Source organism: Stegastes partitus, unplaced genomic scaffold (assembly GCF_000690725.1).
Source record: "Stegastes partitus isolate 25-593 unplaced genomic scaffold, Stegastes_partitus-1.0.2 Scaffold153, whole genome shotgun sequence".
Lineage (NCBI taxonomy): Eukaryota > Metazoa > Chordata > Actinopteri > Pomacentridae > Stegastes > Stegastes partitus.
The window spans coordinates 230936-243846 of record NW_007577884.1 but is presented as its reverse complement, the minus strand read 5'-3'; the positions used below and the strand labels follow the sequence as shown (position 1 = coordinate 243846).

The 12911-nt window shown below is 48.3% G+C and overlaps 1 protein-coding gene across 1 annotated transcript in view; it reads left to right on the top strand.

Annotated features, from left to right (window-relative positions):
• The first annotated feature begins 222 nt into the window (after nucleotides 1-222).
• The window catches only part of LOC103355473 (cadherin-2-like), a 96265-nt gene continuing 83576 nt past the window's right edge, over nucleotides 223-12911 (top strand). Inside the window, exons 1-2 of the mRNA XM_008279295.1 lie at nucleotides 223-380; nucleotides 8102-8240. Coding sequence (XP_008277517.1) covers nucleotides 339-380; nucleotides 8102-8240 — 181 coding nt within the window. The 5' untranslated portion in view covers nucleotides 223-338. The remainder of the gene's footprint in view (nucleotides 381-8101; nucleotides 8241-12911) is intronic.

Below are 12911 nucleotides of genomic sequence, written 5' to 3'. Positions count from 1 at the left end.
GTGGACGGGTTAAAACATCCACAAGAGAAGTTAAAAACTAAGCTTTCTGAGAATTTGCAGATTGCAGGTCCGTTGACATGAGGCTCAGCACGACTGAATCCACTTTCAGCCGGATCCACCTGGTGTCCGTTAGAGGGCGACACTGAGGCGCGTAAAGGGGGCCGGCTGAGCCAGTCCCAGGCAGGCTGGAGTGCTACTGAGCCGGGCAGAGCAGACAGACACTGAGGAGGCTGGTGGAGGAGGAAGGCTGCCTCATGCCGCCGGGCTTTACCGGGAATTTAAAAAAAGAGAGAAAATCAATCTGACGGTTCCGGAAGGAGGAATTATTACGCAGCAAAATGCATCTTCTGTGCGTGTGGATGCTGATGGCGACTGTGCAGGTAAAATATGCATATATATTTACAAAATGCTCCTTTTTCCAGCGGGTAGGATGGAGCTGCAGCAGAGCGGAGTGATGAGGAGGAGATGGAGGAGCGATGTGCGGGGAAGGGAGGACAATGCAGCCGAAGCTCCGCATCCGCGTAGATTCGCTGATTTTTAACGATTCTCTGCTGTTCCGGTGAAACACGACCCGACAGCCGGTGTCCACAAAACCTACCGAGGTTTTCACTAAAAAAATAAGAAAATAAAAACGTAGCTGCGCCGCTGCACGCCGGTAATCAGTCACACAAACAAGAGGATCTGCATTTGCTGCGTGACGGTTCGTGCGTTTTTTGTTTTTTTGACGAAAGCTGCAGCCGACAGGAGTCCGAGCGGGAGGCTGGGGACGTCCGTCCAGCCCGGTGACGGGCTGCGGCTCCTCGCACACCAGTCATGTCGCTTTTGTGCTAAAATAACGCGCCGGACTTGTGGCTGGTCTGGAATCAGCTCATCGACCGAATACACGAACCTGCGCGTTTTTAAAATATTGTCATGTCGTCCAATAAAGATGGCAGTTTTTATTTGTCCTCTCACACCTCCTCCGACATGAAGCGCGGCGGAGGGACACCGGGGCTTTAGGAGTCGTGTCTGATCCTTTTTTTGGTTCGGCTCCCGGTCGGTTGAACAGCGCGGAGCTGCGTTGGTCGGAGCGCGCATTCGGTCCTGCGCCGCTCCGCCGCGGTGTGGCCGTTCTCTGTCTGTGGGAGCTGCAGTCATTGTGCTCGGTCCAGACTAATGCTGTTTATGTGTCGACACTTGGCCTGTGTGCGTGGGAACACGCAGCGTTTTGTGTGGAAGTGGACGTGGTGTCAGTGAGATGAAGCGCTGCAGCAGCCTGGCTGGCTTCAGGCGACTGGAGAGAAAGCAGGACATCTCCAAGAGGAGGACACAGTCCACCCTGCTGCCCATTCCCACAACTTTTAAAGGATCACACCAACGTTGGAAAGCTTTTCACACACAGCCAGTGTGTTGCTGACCAGGCTGTGGATCTCAGGCGCTTTCTGGGCGTTTTTCTTTGCTCATGTCTCATTTTGACTCCTTTTCACTGCAATGTGAAGCTCTGCTCCTCCGTGGCCACAGCACAGGCAGCTACAACGACATAAAGCACAAAAAAGGAGATTATAGGAACATCTGAATATGTACAACATTTTCCAAACGCCCACAGGTGCTCCTGATACGGAAAGAAAAAAATCACCCATTTGCATCTCTTCCTCCTCATTCTACAAAAACATGCATTAGTAGCAGTGCTGGATGTGTCCTCCACCACCCCGCTCCATGGTGCGCTGCTGCTGATGGGGTTTTGCTTCCACTCCCTCTGATTGTTTTCTCTGTGTGAGGCTGAGACACAGCCTGCAGTTCATCCAGACAGGCCTCGACTCCTGACCGGAAACAGTTTAATATCAGAGATTTACCACCAGAAGGTTGAACATCCAGCGATTCTTCCTGTCGTGGCCGTTTCTGAGGTTCAGAGGGTTAATGGACTCGTCAGCCCGTCACCAGCAGCGCTGAGAGGCCACGAGACCGATGGTCCAAAATGATGCTTTGTTGTTTTTTGGAAAGCGGTCAGCGGCGGTGTTCAGGATCATTTGGATTAAATCAGCAGCACTCTGGCACGCTGTGTGTGTGTGTGTGTGTGTGTGTGTGTGTGTGTGTGTGTGTGAGCCGTCGGCTGGATTTAATGAAGGCTCAGAGGAGGATCCTCCATGTGCACAAATCAATAGTGAGGACAGAGCGGTGCCAACGGGTCAGAGGTCAGGTCCTAAAATAAACCCATCAGGACGCCTCCCCCCAAACCAGCAGGGTCAGCACTCGCTCAGGCTTACCTGAAATCCCCTGAAAGCCTTTGATTCGCCCGCTTTTGTTGCTTCGTAGCTGCAGTTTGTAGCTTTTCATCGAAGCTTTGATGATGTACCTGAAGGCTGCTGGGCGTGGGTCTGGGGCGGAGGTCAGGCTTGGTGGCACGGCTGATGGTTTAGTTCAGCGTCACCGTGGGATGGTTTACAGGCGAGTAGAGAAACCAGCGAAAGGCAGGAGTTTGTGCAGATAGTGATCCTTGGTGTTCCTCACAGACTCAGCTACAGCGGGAGGAAGGCGTGTTGGGTGGAAGGCTGATAAAGGTTTGATGTTATCTGCTGAGTCACAAGTGATGAAGACACTCAGAAGGCTGCCTCCCTCCTGATCAGGCCCTCTGTCTGCTGACCTGGCGGGGGATGGGGGGCCCTGATGCTCAGTAGTTCTCATTTTGAATCATGCGTGTTATGTTTGCTTGGCTCTCAGCAAAGCCTGAAAAGCTAAGCTTACTGGAAACTTTGAAGTTACAGCATAGCTGAACTGCATTTCATGTGTGGCAGAAAGACTCATAATTACCAAACAAGTGAGGAAGCAGAAGTCCTGATGGCTTCAGATCCCGTTTGTCACTGCACAGGAGTTTTTCTAGATAAGTTCATCATTTAACAGCGACCTCTCTTCTGAATGCTGTAGTTTACATGAGGCTAGAGCGTGGACATTTTAAACAATGTGCTCGTAGACGGGGACGCCAAACATGAGGAGTCTGTTTTCACTGCAGGCGTCTCTAATGTGACTCTCATGCGGCCACACAGCTGCCAAACAGGCGGTCGAGTTCTCAAACGGTCTCTTCAAGGAACTCAAGTAAGGTCCGCAGGGCCGTTTGTGGACGTGAGGGGTCGTGACGCATCCAAGCGTCGGACGCATGATGGACATGCGGCCAGGCAGTGTTTAGGATGATTGGCAGGTGCTCTCAAACAGGAACCAGGACAGGCAGCACTCTCTCCAACAAACGCTGGCTGCACCTGATTGGATGAACTCTTAGGCTGCCTGCTCCTGGATCTAAAACTGGAGGAATATAGCTCACCCAAATGTGTTTTCTGAAAACATTCGTGGTGAAGAATAAGCCATGCAGTTGCTGAATCTGTCTACAATTGAGATTGGCATTGATTAGTGTAAAAGCTTTTCTGGAGTTTCCGGAGCCGCTGAGTCATGCTGGACGCCTGTGATTGGTCTGGCTGGTAAAATGATGAAAACAGGACTAGACAGTTAATCAGAAGCAATAAGAAAATAGTTTCATACAGTTTAAATGAATCAGATGCAAACAGCTGTGAAAGTTGCAACAGTTGAGTTTTATGAAATGTCCCTTTATCAGAGTGAACGCTGCGTGGCCTTGTGGCGACGTCATCAGTCCACACCTATGCTTTGTGTGTGAGTCGGGCGCTGGCCTAGCATATTCACTTCACCCTGCTTTCTTTGCACCAAAGAGAATAAGAGTGATGGTGAAGCGGAGGTAACTGTTCATGTATGAAGAGAAGGTTGCTGTACAACCGGGCTTGATGCGGTTGGAGTGTGTTTAATGAACGACGAGCAGTTTGTGATGTCCCAACGTTGTGTGGACATGAGTTCCGTTTTCTCCACGACCTCAATCGAGCTACGCGGACTCAAACCATCACAAAGTACACGATGAACAGGCAAAGTTTAGTCGCGTGATCAAAGCCCAGACGGGCTCACAAATAGCCTGTTGTGTGCCAGTTCCCCCTCCCTGGGCTGCTGTGCCACGACACAGCTCGACTCCCACCTCCACCAGCTCTGACTCCCACCTCCACCAGCTCTGACTCCCACCTCCACCAGCTCTGACTCCCACCTCCACCAGCTCTGACTCCCACCTCCACCAGCTCTGCTACATGTGCTGCAGGCTGTGTTGCAAACAACTGAATTAGAGCCTCGCTGCTGGACAAACTACGTGATGACACAGTTTCTAAACTACCTCCAGCATTTCTTCTGTCTCATGATTTGTAAAAAGCTTTCGCTTCATTGCATACAGAATCTTCTGGTGCTGATAGGTCGGTGACGGACCAACATCAGTCCACCGGTACTCCTCACACAGACTTTTTAGGGGCACTTGGTGTTCCTTTCACAGTACTGTAGACCTGCTACAGCTCGGCGGTCGGTGTTAGCGGTAGCAGTGCTCTTAGCTGCCATTTCTCTCTGTTGCGTGTTGGCTGGTGAGTGCTGGTGGGTGTCCGGGGATGGGGGTGGGAGTCACGCTAAAAAAGAAGTTTTGGGAATGGCAGGTGAGCGCTGCATGCAGAAATGCTTTTTTCCCAGCAAGTTATTTTTTTCTGATTTCAAAGACATAATAGCAGCAGCAGCCCTGAGTCAGTGATGTATTAGTCCAGGTGTTTCCAGCCATGTGTTAAGGAGAACCAAACAAAGCCTGCAGGCCTCCAGCAGCTTACAGTTTCTCCTCTAATAGAAATCAGCAGGTGGAGTCTGTGATGGGAATCAAAATCTGCACAAATGTTGGTCGTCAGACAATAAATCTGAACCTCGGTGGGTTTTTTCTTCCGTTTTTCAGCATTTTATATAACAAGTAAAAAAAATTAGAAGCTCATTAGATAATTGAAATAATCCTGAGTTTCTGCTCCAGTAGCAGCGCATGTAGGTCACTGTGTGTGTGTCGGCGCTGCACCAGTGCCCACGTCGCACTTGTCAGCTGAGAGACTCGGTTTATTCTAACAGGAGCTTCAGTGGCAGCCTGATTAAATGAAATAAACTGTCCGGGGTTTAGCTCTCAGTACGACCGACTTCCTTTCTTCCTCTCGTCCTTTTGATCGTCTTTTCTCTGACGACATAATCTGAGCCAGGTGAGAGTTCCTGTCATGAACGTCTGGCCAACAGATCAGTGTGCGCATGAAGCCGGTTGCCAGTCGTTCGGCACTTCTTGTCTTGCTAAAGCATGTGCTGATGGGATCCCTGCCTCTAATAAAGAGGTCAGGCTGGCAGCGCTCCTCGCTCCAAGCAGAACTTAATAGGGTCTCAGCAGAGTTTAGAGGGACTTCAAGCCAAGCTTCACATGCATACAGAATAACAGACCAGGAGGCAGCCTGTCTCTCTGCTGCAGTAAACCTCCGGCCTTTTAAGTTTCACATTTTCCCTAAATGACAGTATCATCCAGCAGAAAGTCATTCCTCCACATCCTTGCTGCCGCATCCCTTGTCACATACCTGCTGTGGCTGTTGAGCCCACAAAATGTGTCGTCACACCTGGGCCTCGATAACCGACCTCCACTGATGCAGATGCAGCTCAAGGTGCCGTGTGAAACAATAAACAAGCTACAAACTAAATTGTTCTATCAGTTAATCTGCTGAGTGCCGCTCTCATGCTGAACAGTCCATTTGACTCCATGCAGTTTATCGCTTGAGAAGGTTCAGAAGGTGTTAGCGTCACAGCTGAACCTGTCGTGTCGGTGGTTCTACAAACTCAGGTCATTCTGGTCTGACAGTCGTGCTAGAGATGCCGACTCGTGCTAGAGATGCTGATTCGTGCTAGAGATGCTGATTCGTGCTAGAGATGCTGAGTCGTGCTAGAGATGCTGAGTCGTGCTAGAGATGCTGACTCGTGCTAATGCTCCATCCAGTGAAAATGAAACCAAAGCTTCACTTTAAACAGGCTGATTACAAATCAAATCAAATTTCTGACAACTGGATGGTTGTCCTGAGTTGTTCAGTTCAGTACTTCCTCTATAAATGCATTGATTTAAATGACATTTAAATTGACGTAAAGCTTTCTCTGTTTTTATAATTTAATGTAGGTCTAGGTGTGAAAATGAAACCAGTAAAATCTGGCATTTTCTAACCAGAATTGTTGGCCAGTACTCTTCAATCAGTGAACTAATTGGTTGACTAGAGCTCAAATGAATAATAATAATAATAATAATAATAATGATGATTGTATTTGTGAGCACATTCTTGACACCCATGGTCGCTTAATTTTTAATAATAATTTTTAAAAACATATTCCATGCACAATATATCAAATCAACACAAAAAACGTTTTTTTCTTCCTATAAAACGAAAGCTTTTCCAGGACTGACCTACAGGAGGCGTCTGTCTGATAGGAAACCGTTAGCTCTGATTTGATGGGTTTAAGTTAAACTTTATTCGTCGTTGAATTGCTGACGTGCAGGCTGCTGATGCACACAGCAAAATGAGTGAAGAACCAAGATGTGACTGCAAACACAGACGCAGTTGTGTGGAAACATTTAAGATCAGATCAGATCAGATCTGCCTTTGTTTTTCTCACAGTGGAGAAAGTCTCCGTGACAGGAGGATGTCATCAAAACCCGACTAGTCAGCAGTCGTTGTCTGGACAGGAGGCAGCAGGACCAATGAGTTTAAGTTAACACGGCGGAGCTCTGTGTGATGAACTATTTTGGATCATTTCACAGCTCACACCACGTTAGAACATAACTTTGACCACTCATTTACAAGATGACCCTGATCAGACTGGACAGGTTCTTCTTTCCAAGCCGACCGGGTCCAGTCCTCCCATCACCACATGTTGCACACTGCAAATAATCTGGGACTTGCCAAGATTTAAAATCTTATTTTTAGACACGAAAGATAATTTGGCTTGTTTTAAAGGTTATTTACTCATTTTTAGTCCTTGATTTTACAGCACTATCTTAAATTGAGCATTAAAAATCTTATTTCAAGATTTCTTATCCAGTAAAATGTTCTTGCTGCATGGACGGATACTTCCACTGGTTTTAAGTCTTCTTCTGTTTTGCAGTGCGCAGTCCTTTTATTCCTGCTCTGTCTCCACTGTTGTCATTATTACCAGGAAGCAGCAGCTCAGTGGACCAGCTACGGTTTAAACCTCAGCACTAAATGTTCCTGCCCATCTCTGACCTCCTCTTTTGTCATATTCATATTATTCATATTGGAACAGAACCATGCTCTCCTCTGGCTGGACAGGTCTGTGTCCTCTGCCTTTGTTTCCTCACTGCCACTTTTTGCCTGAACTCCAAATGTCAGCGCCGAAGCCCGTTTCAGCAGAAACGCAGCCTCATAGCGAGTCTGGCTCTGTGTGTTTACGTCCTGATGCTAATAGAGGAAGAGATGAAAGCCAGGCGTGCTAAATCCGCCCCTCCACCCACCCAGCGCCTCCAAACACGCCGGGACGGACGTGAGGGTTTAAAGTTTTTGGGTTAAGTGGAAGCAAATCACAGAGCCCCGCATGGCTTCATTACTTTAATCAGAGAAGAGCCCCCCCTCCGTTCACACACCAACAACCCACAACAGACGCCTTCTGCTGCTGCTCGGCGTGGACCAGCAGAAGCATGAGTGTATGTGGGACAGGAGGTGGAGGGGTTCATGTCGGGCCGACGCTCAGCAACAGGAGAGACAAACGTCTAGACGCTAATTATCATCAGAATTAATTGACCCAGTTGTCTGCTGCTCTTCATGTGATTAATAATGCTCTCTGGGTTTGGACTGGTGCTGAACTGGATTTCATTTTCCTTTGATGCACAACATTTTTTATTTTATTTTTTCTCTTCACTGTTGCAAGACAAGACGACACACCCCGTTAAGAAAGTGTGAAAAATGAGACGGTGATTGGTCTGTGCTAATTGCTTCTGTCCTTGTTCTGGTTTCCCCGTTTTAATGTTCAGCCCAGCGGTGTCCGTCACTCCGTATCAAAGCCTGCCGCCCACCCAGGAAGGAAATTAAGATTTGTCGTAATTACTTATTTGAACATTGCTGCTACTTTTTTCTGGTGTTCTGAATGAGCTCCGTCAAGGCCGGCGTCTGCAGGGCAACAGCGAGATGCAGGCAAATGTTGGAATATTCTTTGTTCCTTCTTTATCTCTCCCGTCTTCCCTCTGCAGGTCGGTGCTGTGGGCGGGGAGGCCGAGCGGTCGTCGTCAAGCAAGCAGGGGTCGTTGCCATGCACGAGGGGCTTTACACAGGAGGAATACATCATCGAAATGGACCAAGAGCTGGCAAAGGGACAGGCTGTCTTCAACGGTCAGTACACACACACAGGGAGGCCTGGAGCAGGGACAGCTCCAGTAATAATCCCCTGCTGCTGGGTGGGGGTTGTTTAAGAGTCCTGCTGATATTTGAGCCATAATGGAGCTTCAAGAGGACTGACCTTTACGGAGACTGAGTGTGGATTAGACTGACGCACTGAGCCGATGCTGTCCTTCTGTTGGGGGAACGCAGCCTGCGCTGGTCCCATTACTCGCTGATTGTGATTGGCTGTGTTTTCTTGTTTTGTAAAAAACAGGAGTTGGATGGTGGTCTCTGCTGGTTCAGAGTTTAGATCCAAACACAAGTCTTCGTCTCTAAGCCGGCGAAGGGTGAAGCTAAATATTTGTTCTCACACTGGCTGCTTGGATGTGGGTGGATAACCGAGAGGCTCCAGCCGCAGTCTAAACATAAGGAGGCGTAAATCTGCATCAGCGTTGTGGAGGATTTTCACCTTCGGGGCCTTTGAGCTGATCAGCTGAAACCTTTACCAGAGCTGTGTGCAGCCAAAGGGAAGTCTTGGTTGGCTTAGAATGCATCTCCTCTGTAAGCAGCTGATGGTTGGTGAGGAAGCAAAGATTTCTGAGAGCAGAACTAGCGGGTGGAACATGACACATGATGGGCTGCCATGTTGGCTGTGGAGCTGTGATATGCAAACTGCTGCTGACCAAGTTTACTCTCAACTTTTTGGCCGTTCGTTTGAACAAAGTTCAACCACGGCGATGACTTTGTGGTTTATGTGGTAGCTCCTGACGCTGGTCCAGTTCAACATGGTGACAACTGCTGCCGCTGCCAAGAACCACGGATCGGTTCTGATAGGGTACTGATGTGGTGCTTTTCTCCTTGTAAAAGTAATGATGAATGAGAATCTGATGAGATGAGAGCCAGTCCACCAGTCGAGCTGAGCAGCCAGAACCTTTACCCGGGTCAGGATCAGTAAGGCTCCAGGGCTCCACCATGAGGACGGGTTCAGTCTGTAAGGACAGCACCAGCCATGCCTTCCCTCTGTTCTTACTTATAACATGAAGAATTCAGTCAGAAACTGCACAGCTGACGTGACACATTTATAAAAAACACACAAACTTAACTCAGTTCCATTTTATTTGTATAGCGCATATTTACAACAAGTCATCTCATAGCGCTTCACAAAGACAGAAACACCCAACAATCCAAACATCTGGATTCCCGATAAGCTTCAGCAGTCTGCTGGTGGGACGGAACCGAAAACCTCCGACAGAACCAGGCTCAGGGAGGGACGGCCATCTGCCTCCACCGGTTGGGTGGATGTAGGATGAATTCTAACATTTAGTTTACAGTTAAACAAGTTATTAGAAGTGATTGTCCTTTTGTAACAGGAGGCATCATGGTGGGGCAGCAGGATGCAGAAGGTGAGGCCAGCGGCTGTAGTTCAGGAGCTCCAGATCCAGAGACATCCACAGAGAGAGCAGGCGCAGGAGAACCTCGGGGGAGTCACAGAGTTAGTCATATGTAATGGTGATAGGCAACTATAGAAACATATACATACACATATATATAAAGAGGAGAGGAGAGGAGCCCAGTGCATCATGGGAATCCACCGGCAGTCTAACCCTATAGCAGCATCACTAAGGGACAGCTCAGATGACTCCCAGCAGCCCTAACTATGAGCTTTATCAAACAGGAACGTTTTTAACCTGATCTTAAAGGTAGAGAGGGTGTCCGCCTCCAGAACCCAAACTGGGAGCTGATTCCATCAGACAGGAGCTGATAGCTGAAGGCTCTGCCTCCCATTCTGCTTCTAGAAACTCTGGGAACCACCAGTAGACCTGCAGTCTGAGAGCGAAGGGCTCTGCTAGGATAATATGGAACAATCATGTCTTTAAGATACGATGGAGCTGAGATAAAAGATGAAAACTCACATTGAACAGCTGAAGACACCTTCTGTAGATCTTATAGATGGATCAGAGACAGTTTGTAGTGTCACAGTAATGCCGCTTATCAAGACGTCCATCTGATGCTAAAACCAGCTCACATTAGTCCTGGTGTACCGAAGCTACCAAGTGCAGGAAGATCTGAGAGCTTCTAAACTGAACAGCTCATCGCTCGAGGACAAAGATGTTTCCTTCAAGTGTTCCTGTCTGGATTTGAGGGCAGACGAAGCAGACACATCATTTCAGTCAGCTGTTGTCCATATTTCTACAAGTCACTGCCTCTTGGTTTCCACAACATGTCTGCAGGCCTTCAGAACCCTGAACGGGTCACCCTGGTCTGCAGCAGCGTGTTAACATGGGTCACAGAGTGGCCCGGTGCTGTTCACCTGACGAAGCCGGATCAATCAGCGTGATATTCCTCTGTGCTGTGTGTAGCAGAGCGGCTGTGTGATCAGTATTGAGCGGGCCGAGGTATCAGCAGCCGGCGGGTCGATGAGCAGCGTTCACGCTGAGGCGAGGCGCTGGAGCGGGTCGGCTTCTTCATCGGCAGCGTAGCTGTTCTGGATGCATCTGCATTTGCTTTGGATCAGTTGTTGTTTATTCACCTTTAAACTCTATAAATATATCAAACGTGTCTCCAGGGTGGAGCCAGCAGCTGGAGGTCCGTCACCCATTGGTGCCGTGGGTCCCTGTTCTGTTCCCAGTTGGACCAACTCTGTTCTTTGCTCTGTTTCCACACGTTTCCTGTTTGTCTCTACTGCTCTCTGCTTTTTTTTTTTCTCAACCATCTAAACCACTGTCAGTTTGTGGACCTTTGTTGCGTCTGTCATGTTTTCTGCTCAGTGTGGGTAAATCCTTCACGTCACCATAAAGTCCTGCTCCAGCGTTACCATGGCAACGTGGAGAAAAGTCCAAAACGCACGATTATAATGAATATCAAAGAAAAACAAGAAAGAAAACAAGTTTAATTTCTTTGATTATTTATTTTACAAAGTCTGAATACACCTGGAACCAACATGTTCCCACAGATATGAGCGAACGCTGGAAACAAGCGGCGGCGCCACCTGCTGCTGACGTGTTGCTGCTGCGTGTTCAATGAGCTCCTACACGTGTGCTCTGAGGAAACACGGCCTGCAGTTCAGCCAGAAGCCTCAGACTGGTTGTGTCTGTCAGCGACGGAGGAGCAGATGATGTTTTGTCTGATTCGTGAACATGATTTATTTTTGACAAGTGTTTAAATGAGACGCTCAGAATGAAGTGATTTTTCTGAAATATCGCAATTTTCTGCTCAGATTCGGTTATTTTTCAGCACGTCACACACGATTACTTCAAGGACCGGTGAAAGATGAAAGTCCCTCAACTTTAGCAGTTTCTGGCACTGAGACATGGTGCATTTCTGGCAATCTTTAAAAGATAAAATGCTTTTCAAAGCAGGCTGTGGAGTTCAGAGGGTTAAGGGCAAAATGCCAGAAAATAATCTTAAGAAACGTCTCCATTGTGAGCGCCTTTACAATCTGTACAACCCTTGATCTTACCAAGAAATTAGTCCGAGATAAAGCTGCTAAAACCGCTTTGGATGCGGTTTAAATCATGTCGTACTGAGTCAGAGGGCAGAAGTTGTTCCCCACCGACATGCTGCTCTGCTTTATGTTTGTACGTGTCTGTAATGGAAGTGATGCTGACAGTTAATATCTCTTCACAGATGTCTTGTCTGGCGGCTGCCTCTGGTTATTCTCTCCATACGGAACGAGCTCAGACCTGGAAGTCTGTAAATTAGCATGTCACGATGCGAGAACCGTAGGCACTGTGAGCGCCGCGGCGTGCAGAGGTGGTTTAGCTCCATTCTGCCCTGATGCGGGTCAGTCGGGCCTCTGAGAGCAGGAGGCTTCCAGTCTCCACGTCCACTGCAGAGCCGAACAGGGCGGCCCGCTCCGTGGACAGACTTTCCTCTGCCCCAATCAAATCAGTTCCTGTTGTGTTTTTGTGATTTTATTTTGAGGCAGCGTATGAAACGGGGCTGAACAGCCAAACGAGCTCTTCTGACCACATCCCAACAATAACACGGCCTGGAGATGGCGTGCATGAGTGTGAGTGGCATCACATGCTTGTGTGCTTCAGTGGACATGTGTGAAGTGTAACAAGGCAGCAGTGAGTGAAGCCGACAGAGCGGCTGCAGGAACAAGGAGAGAGTGTGTTCCAGTGTGTGTGTGTGTGTGTGTGTGTGTGTAGGTGTAGGTGAAGGCTTTAGGAAACACAGGACCAGGCTGTGTTTATACAGCCTAACAGATACTAATTGCTGCTTCGTATGCAGCCTGGCTGCCGGAAAGATGAAGAGAGAAAGATTTGTGCTGGTCATTGTCGTTCCACCATCAAAACTTCCAGAGCTGTTAGAAGAAAACTCTCCGTTCACCCACATCAACCCGAACAAACCACAAGCTGTCCTGGGAGAAAACCAATCAGGCCGAAGAGCCTGGTTGGCTTCTGCAGAACACGTCTGAGTTTGTATAAACTTTAATCACTAAAAATAGTTTAAAGTATAAATTGTGAAGACCATGTGTTGCCATGGTGCTACCTCTGTCTTCCTCCTTCACCAGTGGCCCTTTCATTGTTCTGCAGCTTTCAGCAGACTTTCTGTTCTGTCTCTGCTGGGAGTGACTGTTAGTCAGCTCCCTGTCAGAACTAGTCCTGTTGGGTTCTCATATGAGCTTAGAAAAACATCAGCACGCATCAGAGGCACACAGTCGTCATCACAATCACG